This window comes from Rhea americana, unplaced genomic scaffold, assembly GCF_003343005.1.
Source record: "Rhea americana isolate MKP2758 unplaced genomic scaffold, rheAme1 scaffold_102, whole genome shotgun sequence".
NCBI lineage: Eukaryota > Metazoa > Chordata > Aves > Rheiformes > Rheidae > Rhea > Rhea americana.
The window spans coordinates 834,388-857,443 of record NW_028185062.1 but is presented as its reverse complement, the minus strand read 5'-3'; the positions used below and the strand labels follow the sequence as shown (position 1 = coordinate 857,443).

Sequence of the window (23,056 nt, the reverse complement as noted above, 5' to 3'; positions counted from 1 at the left end):
TCCCCGCCCGCGCGGCAAAGCGCCGAGCGCCGCCGGCTCCCTCTAAGCCGCTGCCGCGCCGCCCGCTGCGGGCTCTCGCGCGGGTCTCCGCCGGGCGCGGAGCGACTCCCGCGGGCTCCACGGCCGCTCCGCGGCTTGCGCCAGCTGCCTGCACCCGAGGCACAGCCCGAGCCCGAGCCCTGCCCCGTCCCCGTTTGCCACGCACCGTTCAGAAACTCGCAGCATCCAAAGCATCTCGCCCCCAGGTCCTGAGCCCAGCGTGCGCCCGGGTATCTACGGGAAATGTCCGAGTTTGTTTGGTTTTTGATTTGGTTTTTTCGTTGCTTCCCCCCCCCTCAGTTTCATGGCAAATGTTCTGGTACCTGCTGTCTGCAGACAGCTGCTTATGCAAGAATCTCAGATAATCTTTAAAAAAAAAGGCTAMGGTCATAGCTCCTATGAGCAGAAATTAACACTTGGACTATTGCCCTATGCACCTTCTGGCTCCTGTGCTGCGTTTAAAAGCAGACAGGCTTTCACTGGGTATCACCGTTAAAGCCAGTTTCACGATCCTCTATGGTGCGACTTGACATTTTAATGTAGAAGTCGGCAAYGCAAGAAACTTTGGTCAAATAGTTAATCTGAGTTGATTTCAAAGTACTAATTTGAACGAAAAGCTGACTTAGGCAGCCTAAACCCTGGACCACAGGGGAAGATGGGAATTTTGTCAAATTGACACCAAAAGGCCAGTGTTAGGAATGGGCTGATTTAAAGCCTTCACAAAGATGAATCCAAAGGAAGCTGCAATTATTCCTCTCCTTTAAAGAATCGCAGGAGCAAGTAAACAGCACAGCATGTGAGTGAGACAATTCCACCATTCCTATTAATTAAGTGTAAAATAGTGAAGACACAGGATATTATTTAAAACATCAGCAGACAATTAAAACAGTGATGAATTCTTAACAAACTAAGCTCAGTCTGAAAAAGAAATAATCCAAAACAGAGATTCACTGCAAGGGAGAACTCCCAAGAGCAGGAATTCCATAAGAAACAGGAAGTAGCAAACCAAACAGAAGTTTACAATATATGGCTCCCAAAACTAAAAAAAGTAGTCTTTTTGCTTTTTATGCAGCATCCCTGCATCAAGATAGCAGTATGTCCCCTTTTACGTAGCATGAATGAAACTGCCCCTACAATATGGCACTGAATTCTACATATTTGTAGACAAACTCTACGAAGTTGCAGAAACATAATAACAAAAACAAATCACCAGAGGGACTGATTTCGATGGAGAGATTAAAAAAAATTCACTTGCTAACTTTGACTGGGAAGTAGTGACAGAATGAGCCACGAAAAGAATATGCAATTACTGTAAGGGAATAAACTCCAATATACCAGAGCTTAAGAAGACACAAGTGTCAGAGAAAGAAACATCATTCCGACTGAGGTTTCGCTGGCCGTCTTGTTGGCTAACAAGTAAGACCTTTCCATTGTTCCATCTCCCTAAAAATACAGGGCAATGTAACCACAACTTAAATAAGTTTATATTCTCTACCAGTGCAAGATCCTCAGGCAGCATAAATCAGAGGAGCCCTGCTGAGTACAAGCTCACAGAAGCCTGTGAGAAGTTTAGATGCCTAAGTACTGAATGTAATAAAGCACAGACAGGGCCCAGAACTCCCCAACAACTATATTCTTAGGTCATGGAATAGTTTCCAGCAGTTGAGATTGAGTGTTTTTCTGTGTTTGAAACAAAAACTCATTGAAAAATATTGTCATAAGTGCAAATAAATTTGCTTGTTATCTCTTCTGTACTTCTCTTCCCCAGGGAACAAATGTTTTTATCCACTTGTGTTTGTTAAAGTGTGTTTACTAGTCCCCTGCAGCTTGCGCTGTATGTGACTCTGACAAATCACTTCCCTCTCCATGTTCAGCTTCCCTATACCTCTGTCTTCCAAATCATTTTGAAATCCCATTGTGAAATGTTAGAGAAGCACAAAGTATTATTTTGTCTTTCACAACAATTTCCTAAATAGGCCAGAGCAGAGAAGAAGGAAATATATGCTATAAACTTCTCAACTCCCTCTCTGTTGATCTAATGGCATGATTGAATACAGCCTTGATTCCGTGCGGGATCTTTGAGGGATAACTGTAAGGCAGATCTATATAGTGTAAAATAGATATTTTTTTGGTGAAACAAAAGTAGAAGGATTGCTAAATRCTGTTGTTAAAACGGAATCACATGCTTAGGACTTGCTTCTCTCAGAACAGATACCTTAAAGAAAGACTAGGTAAATACCAGAATGCACTTCAACCTATATGCTAATATGTGCTTGCTTTTACCCCCACCTGTGAGGGAGGAAAATTATTATGTAACTTGTAATAATTTATAAATTGCTGATAAGGGATATAAAACACTCATAAATGTTATAAAAATAAGAAAGATATATGTAATTAAAATAACAACTTATATGACAACAAATTTAATCAAAAACAGGCATTATAAAGAAAGACTATTATCATAATAACCATTTTCAGATATACTGTTTTCCTTACCTTCACCCTTAAAAATAGATACATTACAGAAATAAACCAATCCAATGTGAAAAGATAACTACTATGAAATAATACTAAAAATTGGCATCAATTTCAGAGCAATTTTAAATAGCAACCCTCTATCGGGAAAAATAGAACTAAGGATATGGGGTCACTGGAAAAAGAAGGAAGAAAGGAACCAGAAGCAGATAGGATACACTTTCACTGTTTTAAAACCACAGAGAAGACCTTAGAAAAATGGCAGAAAAGGAACAAATGGGGAGGGCAAATTTGATCTTACCTGTCAAAGTGTTTTTAAAGCATTCATATGAGACCTTCCTTAGGAAAGTGCTTCTCCGCACCTCAGTTTTTCTAGAAGAGAATGACAGATCAGACAGCTTAATCAGGGTGTCCAGAAGGGTTCTGAATTATCAGGTTTTTAAATATTTAAGATAAAATGAAAAAAAGCACATGGAAAAATATGCAAAATGCATTTGTGTCAAATCAAGTTCACTTTCTTTTTTAAGCATTATTTGCTCACTTATATTTTAAGGACTAGCTTTTGACACTATTACATAGGACATACTCATAGAACAATGTTCCAGATATAATCAGTAGAAAGTGTGTAGGCATCTGATAGAATAAAACTGTAGTGGTCGATTAGCAGTTATTTATCAAAATGCAAAGGTACCTCCTTACCTTTCAGGGTTTGTCCCAGTTTGGCTCAATGTGTTCACTGACAACTCACATCATGCAGTATTTATGGTGGTAAAATCTGTGCTAAAAAGCGTGAAGACCTCAAAACAAGGGCAGGGGCTGCAAACACTATGAAGGATAAGACCAGAAGCCCCAACTGCTATTGACAAATTGGATGGATGGTCCAAAATCAACAAGGAAAAAAGTAATAATGAGAAATGTAAAATATTCTTAGGAAAGAGAGATCAATACACAATGTAAATTTCTGGCTAGACAGGAATACAGAAGAAAAGTTCTGAGGGTTGTATGAGTAACATAAATTAACAGTGTAATGCAACTGTCAAAAAATGCATTCATTCTGGGATGTGTTAACAGATGTGTCTCATGCATGATGATTTGTTTGATTTTTTTTCACTTCACATAGTGCTGAGGCCCCAAATGGCATATGGTGTCTGGTATTGGCAGAACACCTTAAGAAAGATAAACACAGCTTGAAAGAGATAGAAAATAGTAAGCTTAAAAAACAGACCCTACGAGGAAAAGTTTTATTTGCCTACTCAAGGATTTGTATTGCCTACTCAAGAAAAAAGCTTCAAGTGAGATGCAGCTTTCCAATATGTAAAAGCTCATGATAAAAAAGATACTGATCAGCTTTTCTCTATGGCTCCATTGGAAAGCCATGAAAGAGTCAACCTAATTTGTGACAAGAAATACTTAAAAGATTTTGCTAATAAGCATTCCAACTAAGGATTTTCTAACACTGGAGCAGACTGTCTAGGGGCCTTGTGGAAACTCTTCCACTGGAAGCTTCAGAGAACAAAGTTGATAAGCTTGCAGGCACTACCCTTGATATATTTAGTCTTGCTGCAGTGCAGGCTGGATGAGGTGATCTCTTAGGGTCTCTTCCAAACTTGCAATTCTACAATTAAAATAATTCAGAAAATACTAACTGGAAAGACCATTATGAACTAGGCATTTTGGTTGATCAGAATGTATATTATTAGTGAGTTCTATTAACTAAACAGAAAAGCCAGGGAAAAAACCAAGCTGCTCCCAACAGAGCTCTGGGTTCAAGACAAACTCATAGCTCTTGAGCCATCAGAGTGCAGGATTTCCCAATGCCCTCTTTAATTTCTAATATTATTTAAATACTACATCACAAACCTGTGTTCCCTCTTCAATAGTGAACTGAAGAGGCTGTAGCTTGAATGCCTGGAAAGTTAACAGTCAAGATTTTATCCATATATAGGAAGACTTAGATACATGGTTGGGCCTCTGAATTCACTGTTGAATATATAAAGAAATGGCTTAGTTTTCTAAAGAGCTGAGGGACCTACAGCTTGCATAGCTAGTGACCTAGTTTGTAAATGATGGTCTCTGTGCTAAATACATTAAATGAAACTTTAGCATTGATTTATATTTTATGCTACACTATCATTTTCTCCCCAGCTGCCTTCCCTTAAGTTTTCTAACTAGTGGCACAACTACTCTCTACCCAGATGTGCTTACAGATGTCAACATAAAACAGCTTTCAACTGTCAGCACTGTGCTTTACAGCGCTTCTCAAGCACTGTGCCCACTTATTCTTAACAAAATAATGTTCCATATGCCATCTTCTGCAATGTTGCCACAACTGTTTTCATTTACAACCAAATAAAATTGAGATTAGTAATTCAGAGATTATGTGTTAAATTACTGTCTTCACTTTTTGTTTACTTGCTGCCCTCTAAACATTGCAGTTGTGTATATATTTTGGGGAACTTGTGATCATCTGATGGACCACCATTAATTCTACTCTGCTATGTGAAATAGCAAAACTAAAGAAGCCTGCATTAATGCCTGAATTCAAAAGCTGAGATATAAAGAGTCTTGTAAAAGTCACTTTGTAATTTAATGACCAAAGTGCCGAAAACCCTTTGTTTTTTGTCTGAAAAGATGGGACTGAAGCCAACCTGCCAGGCTGTTCAACTTTATACTCTGTGGGGGGGGGGGAAGACTTTCAAATTAGGGAGAAAACAAAACAAAACCCTTCTTCATGTTTTCTTTGAGATAGGAGGCCTTCCTGGGTGTCCTACAAGCTGGTTCTGTTCTCTTTTCTGTTCCCTTACATTCTCTATGTAAAAATAATGCAAATACACCCTCTTCTATTCCTGATGAGACTCCTCCCTGCAGTAAAATGGCAGTTACCCAGGCCTTGCACAATGTCTGCATTGCAAAGGTAGCCTGTGGCTTAGCCTTAGGAAAAGCACAGTTTAATACCTTGACTCTGGCACAGGAAAAAAAAAAAAAAAAAAAAAAAAAGGAGAGAAAAGAGGAAGAGCATAAAAGGAAATTGTTCCTTTAAAAGCTAGCAATAGCACTAAAATAATTCAGTCTGAAGATAGAAGCCTAACCACCTCTATTTTCCAAAGACATTCAAATGGATAAGCAGCAAGTTGTGGTCCTATATTATTTTTTAACTGCATAAAGAAATGGTTTGAAAGAACTGAGGACCTATGCCTTTCTTTTATTTCAGGCTATTAATGTAGTTTGTAATCCATAATCTCTGTGTTCAGATAAAAAAAATTGTGGTGGAAATCAATCACACAAAAAGAAAGGTTACTCTAAGCCTCAATATCTGGAACCTCTCTGATGAGCTGAGTTTCTCAAAAAACAGACTACATGAATTGGGCCTGAAAGAGGAACAAGCAGTCATGGGAAGAGGAATGAAAGGCACAAACATTTCTCTCCCTCAGCTTAAAAACCTCTCTTGTTTGCAAAAACCCAGCAACTATGGAGATGAGTGACATGCAAAAATGTAGACAGACAGATAAAGAGTGTTTTCTTTCCTGAAGATGATTCAGTCCTAATACTTTACTGGCATGATGGGTTAGGCAAGTACCGCCAGCACATACAAGACAACCCTTGAGTCTTTCTGATAAGCGATATAGCATGACAACCATCTGTTTTCCTATCAGGTGGCTGAATCACAGACACTTCTTAACACCTCTCCCTCGCTTACATTAGCGATAAATGTGAATGAGGGAACAAATTAATTGCTTCTTACCACCAGTAAGTGAGTGTGATAGGAGGGACAACTTCACACTGTATTTATCCCTAGGAATTGCACAGTATCTCACCACAGATATCGCATCTGCAAAACAGGTGGAAAGAGGAACTCCAAACTTCCACAAAAAAGGCAGGAGAAGGAATTCCACAATGTCACCAAAACCGGGCTAAGTGCAGGGTCCCACACACTGCCGCCAGCTGACTAGCCCTGCTCTTGTGCAATTCCCCCGGCAATTACCAGCTAAGCACTTGACTGTGACTGCAAACACAAACACCGACACAAACAACACAAACCTGTAAGTGGGAACCTGAAAGGGAGAGCCCTTTAGGCTCTCCGGCACAGACAGGAGCTCCTCTTAAGGCGGGACGCCACTTAAGAAGGTTACTCCTTGAGGTTGAGGGATWCCTACACTCCGTGAATAGAGGTAAGAGACATAAACATAACTTGATCCTTAATCTATACTAAGAGTTAGCTAGATAATGATGCAGCGAGTGCTTGASTGAATACCTAGTCATCAATAAATCCTACAATGGTAACCATCCGGCGTGGTGAGTGTAATTCCACCTGCAACAGTAAGACCTGAATAAAAGAAGAGGTAAGATCCAGAGTTACACACACCCTTCACATCAGTCTGAGATCAGCCGCCCACATGTACACACACACATCCAACCTCCCTTCTATCCATATATACTTATGCCCATTTAATTGCAATTTGGGGATTTTAGTGTACACAAGCATTTCATTTTTATTACTGTTATACTAATATAACATTCTAAGAATTCAAGGTAACATGGGTTTGTGTACTGCATTTTCATTTATACTTCATTCTAGGTCAACAGAGTTGATAGAAACTACATCAGTGACTTCAGTAAGCAGAAAACCAAGCTCTTAAAGGAAAATGAGAATTGTTACAGAGACTGCAGGTTTCTCTCTCTCATAACTTAGATCACATTAAGTGTGCTTAGAAAAATCAGAAATGGAGTAAAGTCACAGAGTTTGAGGGTAAGTCAGATCCACAACTAAACTTTATAAATRTTCAAGAAACAACAACTCTCCTTTCATGGACAGTGTGTAAGGTTTAACACAAAGAGTTGCAACTGATTGTTTTCAGCATTAGGGACATTTTCTTACTATCTTTCATGTTATTATCCCTTGAAATGGGGAATGGTCAATCTATTTTTTCAGAGTTTTAGAAGTTAACATGATAGTGAGTAAATCAAATGATAATCTTGAATATACTCCTCAGATAAACACTATCACTAGCTGCCATATTCTGGAAAATGTTCCATGCTCCCTCTATTCTGTTTATAATTAACTATTGTGATCTTCATTTGTTTGTTTCTGTCTCCCTCTGGTTTTTCTTCTCCCTCAGAAAGTGATCTGCATACTATCCTTTCTACCTTCCATCTACTACTCTTCAACTTCTCATCCTACTTTCTCCAATCATTACATAATCTTCTGGTCTCTACCTTCTCTTCTAGCAATTCCACAAAGTTGGAAAATATCTCAAATATTATATAACAAAAGGGAGGGAAAGAACATTCTTCACTTTGTCCTTTTACTTTACTAAGTGAGTGACTGGGATAGCAATGTGTGTTTTCACTAACAAAAATAGAGAATTCAGCTCCTGCATAGCTGCAGTGTTCTGTAGTGCTTCCTCATGATGGCCCTAATAAATACTCAAGCTCTCTTTTATGTACCTAACAAGCAAACCGAGGGTCATTTTGTAAGAATTTCACAATTTTAATGAATCTGTGATTTTTCTCTTCCCTGTTCTCTTTTCACTTTCATCACCTGCTTTCCCCATAGATGTTTTTTAAGACAGAATACTTTCAGAGTATTGTGAATGTGCTAAGCCTGTTTTTCACACAGAAAGTATGTCCCTTTCCCATGAGAGCTGGTTGGTACATCCATCAGAGTTACCGCCTCATTCAGTCCAAGAAGCAACAGTTCACTCCTACACTGACATACCCGTTTTCTTGCAGACACACATAGGGCTTCATTTACTTATTATCATTTTCTCACACACACACCTGGCCTTCGACAACATACTCTGGCTGCTGAAGTTTAGAAGGAATATTCAGTGAGTAGGAATGAAGGATGAAAACTGCAGGCCTTCTTGGGTTACCCCCCAGGATGAGCTAAACCTTGGCTGTCAGAAATGTTTCCCATGCCAGAATTTCACAGTGATATTTATTTTTACCAGGCATTTTAGACTTTTTTGTTTGGCATGAAAGATCCTGCAAACTCTGCCAGAAATGGCTGTTTTTCTTCTCTGCATCATTAGTGGGGCGGCATTCCAGCAGAGAAGGGTCACTCACTTGCTACTTAAGTACTTTTAAAGATGTTGTCCTTTCCTTCCCAAAGAGATAATGTGAACAAAAACTTAAGGAAAGTCTCTCTGCAGTTTGCTGTTATAAAAAAAGGCCAACTTTCCTTGCTAACAATGAGCTCAAAGACAATCAGAGCTTGGACAATGCATTTAATACTTGCTAAGAATCTATCATACAACTTGCAGCTACCCTTGATTTTGAAATGAAGATGTAGCCTCTATAAGCCACAGAACCTAGCATGTAATATTCTTTCTTCTTGTAAGTAGAATTTAAACCCAGAATTTAAAACTATGCCTATGACTGAGGAATAGGAGGATGTTTAAAGTATTTTTTTTTCAACAACTCATATTTAAGATATAAGGGTCCGGGAACTTACTAAATCAAATCCTCAGGTGAGCATAAATTTCAGCAACACATACAAACCTCAAAATTAGATCAGATCTCTACTTGAATTCCTTCTATCCACCAGTTTAAGGGAGCAAAATAAAATTCTCAGCAACTCAAAATACAGTTAAGCAAGTAAAGAAAAAAAAATATTATGCTATTATGTTCCCATGCACAGTTTCCTGCATGCTTAAGCCATCTTGCCAGTCAATTATTTTCTTAATTTTAGAATTCAAGGTACAATTACAGGTATTACATCTAAGCCCTTTATTGTACAAATACTGGCTATTTCAGAGAATTCCTTCATTCATCACATCTTACCATTAGCTGGAAAACACTTGCAATGCTGTTTCCAGACTCAAACTTGTGGTAGATATTAGACGTAAAAAACTTTATGAATCTTATTTCTATAAAATCCCTTGACCTTTAAAGAACAATGTCCTATCCATATGTCTAGGTTTTACTTGAAGAGGTAAACTACAGCATTATTAGAGAAAAAAGATCAGTTTACTTGCACTAAATCTCTGTGCCGCACATGAACTAGACAAACAGTTCAGTCAGCTTGAGAAGGTTCAGATTAAGATGAACACTAAAAGTATTGGATCCTTCTCCATAACTGTCTCCTGAGGAATTAACAACACGAAAATATGGATTTCATAATATAATCCATTGTGGTTTTGGCTGACCTTTTCAATTAAGATAATCTTAATTTTACGGAATGTGTTTAGAGAATTTGATCATAATTCATAAATATAATTATTAAATCAGAAATTCAATGGCAAGTATTTACATCTTCTGTAACTGCCTCACAAATTAATTATTTTGCTTCTGCTCTATTGATTTTTACATCTTGCATGATGGAATCCTAATTTTACTTCTTGGTTTTCCTATAATATATGTATATAATAGCATGTGAAGCTCTTAATCTCCATTCTTTCAGATCTCTTCTCAAAATTTATCTCTACTACAATGCCTAAAATTATAGATTATCAGTGAAGATAGATAGTTCTTTCTTTTTATTCAATATTTTTCTCCTTTCACTATAATTTGCTTGCCAGCTGTCTTAAAATAATCATGTTTTATTATCACACTGGCAACAGTATTAATTGTCATGTACAAGGTAAAGCTAACCTAGCAAATGTGTGGGAGGCCTCCAAAAACACAAACCACCATCAAAACCCCGAAAGCGAAGTATTCCACAAGACATACTCTTAGCTAACTGTTTTAAGATAGGAAAAGACTACGGAGATTCAAAAGGTGAAGAAGAAAAGCAATAAAGTTTCCTTGTGTTTCTTGTGAAACTGACTTACATTAATTGCACAGAAGTCAGAACTGGAACAGCAGGGAAGATTCCCCACAGCCTAGCTTTCTGTAAGTCTTAGTTGTAACACTTAAAGCAACAGCATCTCCAACTGCCTTCTGGAAAAAGGAAGAAAAAAAAGAAAGAAAGAAAAGTTATTCTTTTTCTTCCAATATGTTTACGCTTTATTGTAGCTACTTTAACAATAATTAATAAAATTCTAAGCAAATAAAACATTTTATTCCAATAAAAGGTAATATGAGCCAGACAAAATGAGTCAATCTGTCTAAAATAAGGCATTTCCTCTGGAATTAGTTGCTTAATATCTAATCCTGTTTATTATTCTATACAACACTCTTTCTGAAAGAGGAACTGCTTCTCAGGAGACATTTAATTATAAAAGGGAAAATATTTCAGATCAACTTTAATAATATTATGTAGAAAGGTGAACATAAAAACACTCAAGACGATTAACATAGTGGGAGTTAAGTATGTGGGAACAAAGGACAACAACAATCTGATCTAAGCAAAATGCTGAGAAACACATGCAAAACTGACACAGCCTAGAATTTTTCAGTCCATGCATTATAACATCATAATGAAATTATCTTTCATAACACATAACTTTAAATTACACCACTGAGTATTTTCAAACTTGTGGGCAAAGGGTATAAATTGGTTCAATTTACCTAATGGTATGAATTTTGAAAGACTATGTAAATCATACTTTGAAAGTGAATTAATATAAATCAGATCAATGTTACTTCAATTCTGAATGAGTATGTTCCACAAAATAAATCAATGCAGTCCAACTAATACTCTTGAAAGGCTGATTTGGATTCCTAGATGCCCCTGGGACAAAACTTGATCATTTTTGCTAAAGAATGTAAGCACCACCCGTAATTCTCTCAGTAGGCAACAACCCTGGGAATCTACTCCATAGGATTAAGTCCTCAAGTGAAGGCTATACATCTGATACTGTACTAAGGGGTTGCTAACAAAGAAAACTGCTATTTTTCTCACTGTCATTCTTTCAGATGATTCCAAAAGAACATTAAAACCCTGTTTGAGAGTTGCCTTTCTTGGGGCACCTATTAAACCCACAGATGTTTTTCAGTGACTCAGAAGAACCTTCTCGATATAAAAAAGCCTTTTATTAAAATGCAGTAGTCCAGGGTCCTAAGATCAATATGAAAAAACAAAGATTATAGCCATGGCCAGACTGGCAGAATCTTTCCCTTTGCAGATTATGAGCTTGAGAGAACAGGTGAGTGCTGCAGTTCATCTGTTTCGTCACCTAATTCTGGCTCTGGCAAGCCCAGACATAAATGACAGTAAACAGGGAAAGTCTATGAATGGCTCCAGAAATTACATACTGTTTTCACACAGTTTTCTTTGAGTCATTAACAGTCAGGCACCACTACTACTGAAACTTATCATTATTACAACCACAAATGGGCTTTAATGTCCAAAAGGATTCCCTTAGCTGGTTTGAGAAAATAACAAAGTCTAATCCATACAGAACAAAAAGTAACATGAGAAAAATCCCAGAAAGAATGAGAAATAGAAATATTACAATATTTAAAACTAGACTCTTGTAAATGAATGCTCCAGATGCTCATCAAGGAGAAATGTTTTACAGACTCTAACCAACAAAATGAACAGTGCACAACCTGTGGAAGTCTTCTACTAGCCCAGCTTACCAGAAGTTTAGGAGAGGAAAAGCTTTTACATTCGGCTTTTCAACAGCAGCAAAACAGCCTGGCTGATGGTAAAGGACTCTGTTTACTGCTTGTGCAAACAGAGATCTTGATGTTGGTTTTAACAGTTCCAGAACTACGCTCTGAAATCTAATGATCACAGGGGGGCTACCAAATTCAGTCTCTCTTCTYCAACAGCAGCTAGTACCAGATACGTCATCCTAAAGTGCCAGAAACCTTACAGTAGGCAGTTACAAAATAAGCTTCATGTAAGGAAAAATGTTTTTCAAATCCCCATCAGTCAGATATTTGGCTTCACTGGGAAGTATGATAGCTCATACTCCTCCAGACTTTGTGCTTTTTTCCATATGGTTCAATTTGTAACAATATAACCCTGTATTTTTTTCATTCTGCAGGAAAGTATATACTTCCTTTCTAAAGTCTGCTAAATTCCTGGCCTCAAAAATATCTTGTTTCAATGCATTCCGCAATATTACTGTATCTAGTATCAAAAAGTTGCCTTTCCTTTAAATTTATATCCTTTAAATACACATAATTTTCTGCATTACAAAAACTGAACAAATATGCTGCTGTAAACTAGCTCACTATAGCACACATCATCTATATAACATTATAATTTTCTACGTTATACCTATCTTCTTTAAGACAATTTAATCCTTTTTTTTCGATCATGCCTCACATTGGAGTGTCTCATTATCTTTAATATATTTCTACTTAAGTCATATTCTTTTAAAGGCAGCACAACCCAAGGACAGCAGAGTGGTCCAGGCAAGACTTTTGCGAATAAACACAGGGTAGTTAGAACATCTTGTTTGCTCGTTTTAACTGTGGCTGTCCTCTGAGTAGAATTTAGTTGATTTGCCAACAGGACAGTCTGCTCTTTCCTCTAGTGCAATAAAAGCAAGTTACATCCATGCATAAGTAGCTTATTTAATTTCTGTTCTTTTGCACTTGTCAGTAAAAACATAGGGTTTCTAGACTTCATCAGTCCTTCCCTTTTCAACTCCTGGGATTGCATCCTCAGCTAAGCTGTTTCTAATGCTGCTACAAGTAACTGCATTGCTTTGGGAACATTGACCCCTGGAGCTTCTAAAGAAAGTGAGCCCAGCAGGGCTGCTTCCAGCCTCAAGAACAGAAGCCTCTCTGGTCCCCAGGGACCCAGGCCATTTCCAGTGAGCAGAAATAGCCTCTAGTTCAAGACTCTCCTGCTAATTTCTACCTTCCTGCGAACAACACACAATTCCTGGTGCTCCCCATAGCCCCCTCCCTGGAGTACCAAGGTGGGGAAAAAGGGGGGCAGGTGCAGGGCAACACTACACACAGAAAGACTGAACTGGTGGCCCTGGTTGGTCCCCGCTCTCTGGGGCAAGGTTGCTACACAAGGTCCTTCAATAACGTATCATTCACCTTCAAATGAGGCTCTTTCCCTCACTGTTCTTGTTCCAAAGTTTCCAACACCTCTCTGGTATTAGGGGCCTTCTGATTTTCAACCTAAATTTAACCAGAAAGGTTATTTACACATTTGTCCTTGTGCCATTGTGGCTCTTCAGCATCATCAGCTCTTCTTCCCCTGCGTGTCCCTTGTCCCCGCAGTGCCACGTCGCCCCACAGCCGCCCCTCGTGGCCAGCCCGCCACGTTGCCTCAAGGCCCCTGCCCAGCCGCCATGTCGCCTCGGGGCGCTGCCCCAGGGCGCGGGCTCGCTCCTCTGGAGACCCTCCCCACGARGTGACACCCCGCTTCCCAGCCTTGCTTGAAGCCTCGGGCCTGCGCTGACCCCGCGCTGCGGGGGGCCGCCAAGAGCCCGAGCTCTGTCCGAGGAGGCCGGGGCCAGGCGAGAGGCCGGGCCAGGCTGCGGTGACCACCGAGCCCGGGCGCCTTTCGGCCCGGAACCTTCGCGGCGCGGGCGCGTGTTCCCAGCCGGGGCGAGCGGTCGAGCAACAGCCGGCCCTGCGCGCGGCGGGAGCGTCGGGCGCCTTGGAAACGGACGGAAGCCGAGAGGGGGGCGGCGGCGGCACCGGCGGCGGCAGCGGGAGGATGCTGAGCCCCGAGCGGCTCTCGATGCCGGGGCCCGAGTACCTGGGTGAGGAGCGGGCCGGGCCGGGCCGGGCCAGGCGGAGCCGGGGCAGCCCCGCGGGGCTGAGGGCAGCCCAGGCGGGCGGGGGGAGGCTCCTGTCCGCGGGCGCGGCCGCGGGGCCGCGCGGTGGGCAGGGGAGCGGCCCGGCGGAGCTGCGAGGAGCCACCCCGGGAGCGCGGAGCCGCCCTCAGGGCGTGAGCCGGGGGCTCCTCTCCGCTCTGCTGGCGCCGTACGGTCAGCGAGGCGCTGCTGCTGTGGGGCCCTGGGGCACGCTGTAACGTGATTTAGCCCTTTGTGTTTCATCTTCTGCCTCATAACGTGGAGATCTTTTATTTATTTATTTATTTATGGAGCGACAGCTCCCTAATGGACCATTTCTTGTTAAACAATCTCCAGCAGAGTTTATGTTACTGCTTGCTACTCCACTGAAATAAGGAGCAAACTGGTTTGGTGTTAGTCTGTTAACTAAAAATAATTATGATGGAGCAAAGTCAATATTATTTAATTGCTAAAGACAAGATTAATTGTAATTAATAAGCCATTGGAACATGTACCAGTCAACATTTTTAAAGTGAAACTCTTCAGCCATAACCTTCTAGGACCAGCAGGCTGTCTGGAAATAAGTTTTATGAATCTATACATATTCACTGTGACTTCTTCATTCCAAAAAATCAAAGAATTAGTATGGATTAGTGTGTGCTACTTGTTCTACTATCATTTTACCATCTCCAGTAAGTCAAAATGAAATAAATATAGAGAAACATTGCTAGCTTCCAGGAAATGTAAAACCTGCCTTGAAAGGGATARACTAAAGACCTTAGTTTGTTTAGCCTAGCAAAACTGTGATTGAGTAGGGATGCAACTGCTCTTTCAGCATGCAATATCATAATACATAGTGATGATGGAAGAAGACATATTTAAGCAAAAGAGTAATTAATCCCTCTGTGCTTTTCCTATTAGACTGCTGTTACAATTCTTTGTGCATGGCTGCATAGCTGCAATGCTGTTCTCCATTAAGGAAACTCAAGCTAGAAATCAGAGCTTATTTGATACTCGGTCCAGGGTGATATCTCAGAAGACTGACTTTGATGAGGTTCTTATTACTGATTTCAGTTTTGGAGCTAGTTCACGTATTTGAGAACAGCACCACGGTGTGCCATGTAGATACACCCTTTAGTTTTGTACTACTCTATCACTGCGTCAGCATTTTCAACCTACGCTTTATTACAGAGACTCATAACTATTCCACGGAGTTGCTCTAGGCTGAAACTTGCAAAAATTTTTTTAATGAGCCAACTTGGTTTTAGGTTCGTTTAATTGTTTTTAATGAAAAAAGTTGCTTTTACTTGAATGAAACTTATCAGTAAGGATTGGATCACTCGAAACAATCCAGAAAGCAYAGACTAAGAATTCTTAAAGTGTAAGAATAAATAACCAGTTTTCTGTTTTATTGAAATCTGAAATTGAGAAATGAGACTTCTAAGAGATGTACAAAGCTGCTAGGTACAGGTAGCTGTAATAACCTCCTTAAACTGGATATCCTTTTATATCTGTCCTACACGTTACTCTACTTTTCCCTTTTAATTTTCCTAAAACCTTTAAATTATTCTCACATTGGGATCAAGAAAAGGCATATTCATGWCAGGTTGAGCAATAACTTGTGTAAGAGCATATTCTGTTGATCACATAGCATGTCCTTCTGTTTAAGTTGCAGTATTCATTGKTTAGCAGAGGAAAAATGCCCACTAGATGATGATGTTTTTCTCAACTATAAATTTCACCAAGAATATATATTTTTTTCTCTTCGTGAGACTTTTTAACTTACCAAACTGCTCACAGATTCTATTGGCTGAAAACAAAGATCTTATTAGCAGAAAAACATTAACAAAAAAAAAAGAAAAGAAAAAAAACAATGTTTTCATAACATCCTTTAATGTTTTCTTCATTGACTTGACTTCTGACATCACCATTCTTTGGATTAGGTGAGAAGCCGTCTCCATTTGTCTATTGTGTGGCCCAAGGTCTTGTTAATACCATTGTCTGATGTGGGACTGTAAGCAATTGTGATAAACAAGTTTCACTGTCTGTAATTTCACTCTGAAGTTTTGTTGCCCCAGGCTGCTGCATAATGTATTTTCTGCTTCTCCAAAATCAATTGGTGCTGTCTTTCCTCATGTGGGATGGACAAACTTCACTTAATCTGTTTTCCTCCTTTCTTTTCTCAAAACCAAAAATGGACTCATGAATAAAATGTATACCCAAAATAACATTACATGGCACTGGCTGTGTTACATTTTTTTTTTCCTATTTGAGATCATTCTTTCATGTCCAATTTGGATGCTAAGAGCAATATGTGTTTAAAACATGTTCTAAGGCAAATAAAAGCAGTTTTGAGTTAAAACTGAAAGGAACGAGGAGAAACAAATCAAACATTTGCTAAAGATGAAAAATAACTACAAATTTTTGGTATAGCAGAATTCCTAGAAAATAAAAAACAGGGTGACACTTCTAATGCCACAGCGGTTGTAAGACAGTAGGTAGAAGAACAGAGATGACCARTACTCAGTGACAAGAAAATTGATGGGCTCTGGAGGATAGGCAGAAAGGCCACTCTGAAGAAGTTGTAACAACTGGGATATTTTAAGCAGCATCTTCACTGAATAGACAACATCTAGTGTTTGAAGTTGGGGAGAGTGATGAAAATGTGTTTTACGTTTGATGGATGAGACTGGAACTACAGTAGGCAAAATTAAGCCTATCTGAGTCATTCTTATCCATGCCTTCCTCATTATGGTTTAATAACTGCTGATTGCTCAGTTATTTATAGCAGGCAGTGAAGCACTTTGAAGACAGTTGTACGAGTAGAACAATAAAGTGAAGCTTCAAACTGTAGATTTTTTTTCCCCCTTTCTCTTACATAAAAAATGTAGTAGTTTGAAAATTTCTAAACTTTCATTTTCCTCTGGTTTCTCCCTCCTCTCCACCCCCAACTCCAGAATGTGCTTTCTTTTTTCTCTCTTTCAATGTATGACATGTAAGAACACAAATATTCTGCTAGGGAAATGCCTGATCTGTAAAGCATGGGTCTGCTGAGTGCCAACTAAGGTTTACTTTTCTTCTGAACAGTATTAAGAAATAGTAAGTTAGGAAGTCTAAGTGCCATTGTTTTCTTTAACTGAAATAATCAATGTATGTGCTATGTTAGTACCCAGACATCTCAGCTGGCACTGAATCTCTCTGTGTTCTGGCTATTTGACGAGTCTAYGTGAGGCACTCTGGCTTAAATAGAAGATAATGCCTGTTTTTCTCTTCACCCTGTAGTACAGATAAAGGAGCTAAGATGTGGAGCATAAGTGACTTCTCCAGCGGTACACAAGAGTTTGCTTGTAGAAATACTAATGTTGAATTTTCTTAGACTCAGTCTAGTACTTTCACTGAAAGCTTCYGGTTTCATTCCCAAACCGGCAGTTGCACTACAGAACTTACCATCTTAACTGAAAAGATATCAGSTGAAATCTGATCCTGATCAGGTAGAATTATAGATTATATATTAGGCTACTTAATGCCCTTATAACAAGCTTTGACAATGCTACTAATACACAACATAAATTCAGATGAGAGGATAGCTCAACAATTTTGCAATATCYGAAATAAGATGTTTGCATTTTAGAGCAGCTGGACATAATTTTACTGTTGTATTTGTGTGTAGTGAGTTCAGTGTTAAAGATAATATGTGCAGTTATTTTATTTTGGCTTTCTGCACTTTGGCTAGGATCTCGAACAATTCTACACTGAGGCATTTTTACTCGTCTATTTGCTTTATTAGATTTCTACTTAGCTTATTTATTTCTGGTATACTAGTCACGATGGTATTTAATGTCTGCCTCTTTACATTCCAAACCATAYGACTTTGCTACTTAGTAGAAGGGGGAAAAAAATCCCACCTGCTGCTTCACTTTGGGAAGAGTGTTGTTAATAATGTTGAGACACTTAAGACACCAAATATAGAGTATATTGACATATGCTATATTATTAGTGCTTGTGAATGCTGATAGCTACAATCAAAGCTGATACACCAAAATAAGCACGTCTTCTCAAAGTTTTGAGACCCCTTTCGTCTAGGATTCTGCTGACTTGTCACACAACACCAATCTATAYGCCCCTACATCTTTTATGCTTTCAAGCAAAACCCACCAATCTTAGCAAGCAAGGTAGTAGGGGGTTTTTGTGATATGGACAGTGTTCATCAGCATCTAAGTAAAGATAAACAAAATTCTGAGAAAAAAATTGGGATTATGTGAATTACATYCATCTACCTTCCAAGTTATTCCTCTGGCAGGCTTAGAAGTAGGTGGGTTTGGTTTCTAAAGGTAACAGGGGAACACTAATGGTACTTTGAAGCAGGTGGTAGTGGAGAACTTGTGATTTCTAGCAGCTGTACTACATCCAGCGTAGAGTCCAGTGTAGGGCTACAAAGATGATTAAAGGACTGGAGCATCTCTCTTATGAGGAGAGGCTGCAAGAGCTGGGCCTGTTTAGCGTGGAGAAGACAGAGGGGATGTTATCAATGTCTACAAATACCTTAAGGGAAGGTGTCGAGAGGATGGAGTCGGACTCTTTTCAGTGGTGCCAAGTGATAGGACAAGAGATAATGGGCACAATCTGAAACACAGGAAGTTCCGCCTGAATATGAGGAAGAACTTTTTTTTACTGTGAGAGTGACAGAGCACTGAAACTGGTTGCCCAGAGAGATTGTGGAGTCTCCTTCTCTGGAGATATTCAAAACCCGTCTGGACAGGATCCTGACCAATGTGCTCTTTGGTGACCCTGCTAGTGCAAAGGAGTTGGACTAGATGATCGCCAGAGGCCCCTTCCAACCTCAACCATTCTGTGATTCTGTGATCTTGTAGGAGGTGACCTGCTGGGGGGGCTTGGACAATGAAATCAGACCATGTCCAGCCTCAGAATACTGTATGTGTGAACTGAAATAAAATGTCATGGTCTGTGATTAGTACGCTCATTAATTGTTTGAAGCACAAATCTTCAGTTATGCTCAAGATTAAATTATAAACAGAAACATTTCTTAAATTTTTTGTTGAAAGTGGTTTTGAAGTTGCGAGCGTACAAAATACTTTATAGTTGGGTTGTATGCCCACTTAGCATGAGTCTCTGAATATGCACGTATCTCACATTGCAGCACATTGCAGTGTTATCTCTGGTATGACCAGGTCTGCTTGTGGTTTGTTTTCCAGTCTTAAAAAAAAAAAAAAAAAAAAAAAAAAAAAAAAAAAAGGCTGTTAAAAAACCACAACAACCTACAGCTGTACAGCGATTTAACTTCTGGGTTGATTGTTTTGTTTACATCTCTTGTTCAGTCTGTTCCCTAGTGATACTTGAAGTGATTAGAAAGATCATCCTGAAATTCCATTAATGCTGGAAAAGCTTCCAGAGTAGACATGGTTCTGTTCTTGCAGTTTGTGTACTTACCACTCCCCTCTCACATCATTATTTTTTTGGTAATATTTACATGAAATTTGGCTTGTGTTGTTATACATGTGTGTTTTCAGTGTGTGATGAGACAGTAGTGTCTTTAGTTAAGCGCCAATTTAAGATAAACTCTGAAAGTGTATTTAACCATTACTTTCCACATGCTCGTAGAGATTTAAAACCAACAAATATTCAAAATACATTAGAGCTTGTAATGCTCTTGAACTTTTGATAATTGAAATGAGTTATAAAGTTAATTGCATCAAGTGTTGTATATTTTAAGCACTTCAGTTAAGGAGGAGGTAAATAATAAAAACGGTCTCATTATTCAGGGATTCTCACTCCTTGTTTTTCAACACCTTCTGCTATGCCAGGAATGAACCAGCCACCAAGAAAGCTCTTTTATGTGCATACACTACAAATTATTCTGGAAGACAGCTCATGTTACAGAGGAAGCTGTCTCTTATGAAGAGTTGAGCAATATCTTAGCTTGCTGATCAACTTGAAAATGAAGACTTGCCACTGCACTAGGGTGCTTCTTTGAACAAGATGTGCTTGGTGGCCTGCACTGGTATGTGTTTTACCAGCCTATACAGTTTACTCCAATCATACTTTTTCTTCAGCAGGTTCAGCACACTTCATTTTTCTTTTGTAGCACCTGCTGCTAGTTTTGTTGCATCTTCCAGCCCTCCCATGTTTACTGTTCCTTTCCAGTATGACATGCAGTATCATTTCTTGGGAAGTGTCCTGGTAGAGTGATCTTCAGTTTTTCCTGTCTGTCTTTTATAGAAACCCATTGGCTTCCTATTAATGTAGCATTAGCGAGATGTAGCTAAATGATAAAACTAGGAAGGTAATATGTAAAAGATTAATGTGGCTAACATGATTGTGTTGCCAATATGTGCTAAAGTAGGTGGCATGTAACTAGTACAAATGGTAAATGTAACTAATGCAAGCAGTACTTACAAGATCTTAATCCTATCCATTCCTGAGTGCTGTTGGTGACAAAAACATTGCATATATGCAACATTGTTATTTAGAGGTGATACCTATTTCCCTCCCTCCTCCTGAATTTCTGACTTTGAGAATTTTAGTGCGTATATTCTGTTTCATTATATTGTATTATTTGCTTTAAACTTTCCTTTTCCTTCCAAGTTTTTCAAGTATCAAGACTTGTTCTTATAATATTTATAACTGAACCTACAAATTAGCAGGATTGTTTGTTCTTGTAGAAGACTGAAACAAGTCTTCCAGTGGTTTCTAAAAAGATTGTTTATTTTGGTATTTTAAATAAATATGCAAAAATGATTTGGTACAGTTGTGACTAGATAGAATTAGTTCTGATTAAGTCTAATCTGCTGTAGTGCGGTACATAGAGACTGTGGCTTGACTGCAGATATAATTTTTTTTTTTTTTTTTTTTTTTTTTTGCCCTTTACTTTTAAGCTGGAGAAAAATATAATATTATAATATTGCTTGACCTGGCCATGCTTGAATTGAACAGCCACTCTTCAGCTCAGAGCTTGGCTAAGAGCCAAAAGTGCATTACTTCCAAAATTCTCTTTGAGCCTGGGGCATGTAATGGATGGGGAAAATTGGTGATCACATGAACATGGTGGCAATACCATCAGAATCTGCTCTCCTAAGGGAAGTGCTGCAGCAGCTGACCAGAGGAGCACTGTTGTTCATTTTGTTACTGACTCAGCAGAGATTGTAAGTGTAACATCACTGTTGGCGGTTTAGTGATAAGAATTAGATATACTGTGCAAATATATCTACTTATTTTGGTATCTGGTATTACCCAGTGAAGTGCATGATTTAGCTTGATGGAAGGTWTGATTTTTCTCTCAAGTTGTCCAGGATCAGGCATGTTACAAAGACAAAGYAAATACAGGCTCTGACTAGGGATGTGAGGAACAGTAATGTATGTTCCAGTCTAACTGCAATTTGTGTCCTCTTGTCCTACTGTACCTGTGCTCACAGAGATGAACCACTGCTACCCGCACGTTCTCCTCACTCCATGAAGGCAAGGGCTGGAATCAGCAGCCCATTCTTGTTTCCTTTCYCCGGGCTAGCACTGATCCTTCTTGTCTTCTACCCTTTCCCTCCCCAGTCAAAATACTGGAGCAGAATGAAATAGCTCTGTTGGTCCTAGAAAAGGTGTAGGTGAAAAGAGACTGTACAGTGTGGAGAGGAAGTAGACAGAACCCTATGGGTTAAGGAAGTGGGGTAGGGCTAGTGCCATCTTGTACTTATGAACACCCCCAGGGACAGATTTTTGGCTTAGTCAGATTGGGTTCACTCRTGCCGCTCAAGAAAGGCTGAGAAAGAAAATTTTAATCAGCATGCCACTGATCCTTTGTCCAAGAACCTTAATAGTATCATAACACTTGCTGGTCTCAGCTCTTAGGAAAGAATCAAAATGCTATTGCCCATCCACTAGTAGGATGCATCTCGCAGACACCCCCATCTGAGGTCCTAGTTTGGCTCTCCTGGACTGAAGGGAAAGGTTGCAGCAATATGTCCTTTATGGAAAAAAATAGAGAATAATCTCAGATAGTCTTTGAGACATAAAATTCAAAACTTTTTTCTCAAATTATGTGAGATTTTTCAATCAATAAATCAATAAATGCTAAAGATAGCCTGTTGTAATACATTTTGCGGGGAACTTGCAGCATACTGGAATTCTGCCGATCAGGAAACAAATAGAGATGGCAGGTTGTTATAGTGTAGTTGCATGGACATTTAGGCTTTATATTCCGATTTGGACATGCTGCTGTGTAGTTTTGAAGGGAGCCTCAAAATATGAGCAATGAGTGCACCTGTGCAATAGTATCTACCTGAGCTTTTGAAGAGGTAGAAACAGTTTTAGAAACCTATGAACTACCTTATTTATTTTACATAGGAGCTCCATGGATTTTATAACTCTGTGCTTGCATAAATAGGTAATGTATCAACATGGTCCCAGTGCCTGTTATGGAAAGTATCATTTGTATGAATTATGGAACTACCATTTTGCTATAGCCAGACTCCTGGCATTTTATTACRCCTCTTTAACCTGCTAGAACCTGTCTGCAAATTACGTTTTAGTCTGTGACTTTTCTGTGTAGGATAGARTTGGTTCAGTTTTACCTCTTGTACCATTCCATGGAACTAGGCAGCAAGCAAATAGGAAGCCAGAGCTGGAATTTGGTTTGGCAGTGTGAACTGTGCTACCTGGAAAACAGCAGAGTAGTAGAAGAGCCAAAGAGAGAGGCTTCTAAAGTAGACTGCAAGTGCTGTTTTTCTTTCAGCTTCTCTGCTCACCAACTCCTTCCCTCTCTCACTCTTCACCTACTTTTCTGGGAAATATGGAGAGAGGTTTTTTGCCAGGATCCTTGGACTAGAGAACAAAAAGCTTAACAAAAATATCCTTCTAGGAAATTACTGAATTTTTATAACAGTGACTGTATTCAACTGTGACCCATATATATTTGTGTACACTTTTAACTGTGGTAG

The 23,056-nt window shown here is 39.3% G+C and overlaps 2 protein-coding genes across 2 annotated transcripts in view; one reads left to right on the top strand and one right to left on the bottom strand.

The window, feature by feature from the left end:
• LRP4 (LDL receptor related protein 4) overlaps nucleotides 1–430 on the bottom strand; it is an 88,856-nt gene extending 88,426 nt beyond the window's left edge. The window contains exons 1-2 of the mRNA XM_085305428.1: nucleotides 363–430; nucleotides 206–273 (exon numbers count right to left, since the gene is read on the bottom strand). Coding sequence (XP_085161554.1) covers nucleotides 206–273; nucleotides 363–430 — 136 coding nt within the window. The remainder of the gene's footprint in view (nucleotides 1–205; nucleotides 274–362) is intronic.
• A 13,521-nt stretch (nucleotides 431–13,951) lies between these two features.
• The window catches only part of CSTPP1 (centriolar satellite-associated tubulin polyglutamylase complex regulator 1), an 85,405-nt gene continuing 76,300 nt past the window's right edge, over nucleotides 13,952–23,056 (top strand). The window contains exon 1 of the mRNA XM_085306062.1: nucleotides 13,952–14,078. Within this exon, the coding sequence (XP_085162188.1) occupies nucleotides 14,033–14,078 (46 nt within the window). The 5' untranslated portion in view covers nucleotides 13,952–14,032. The remainder of the gene's footprint in view (nucleotides 14,079–23,056) is intronic.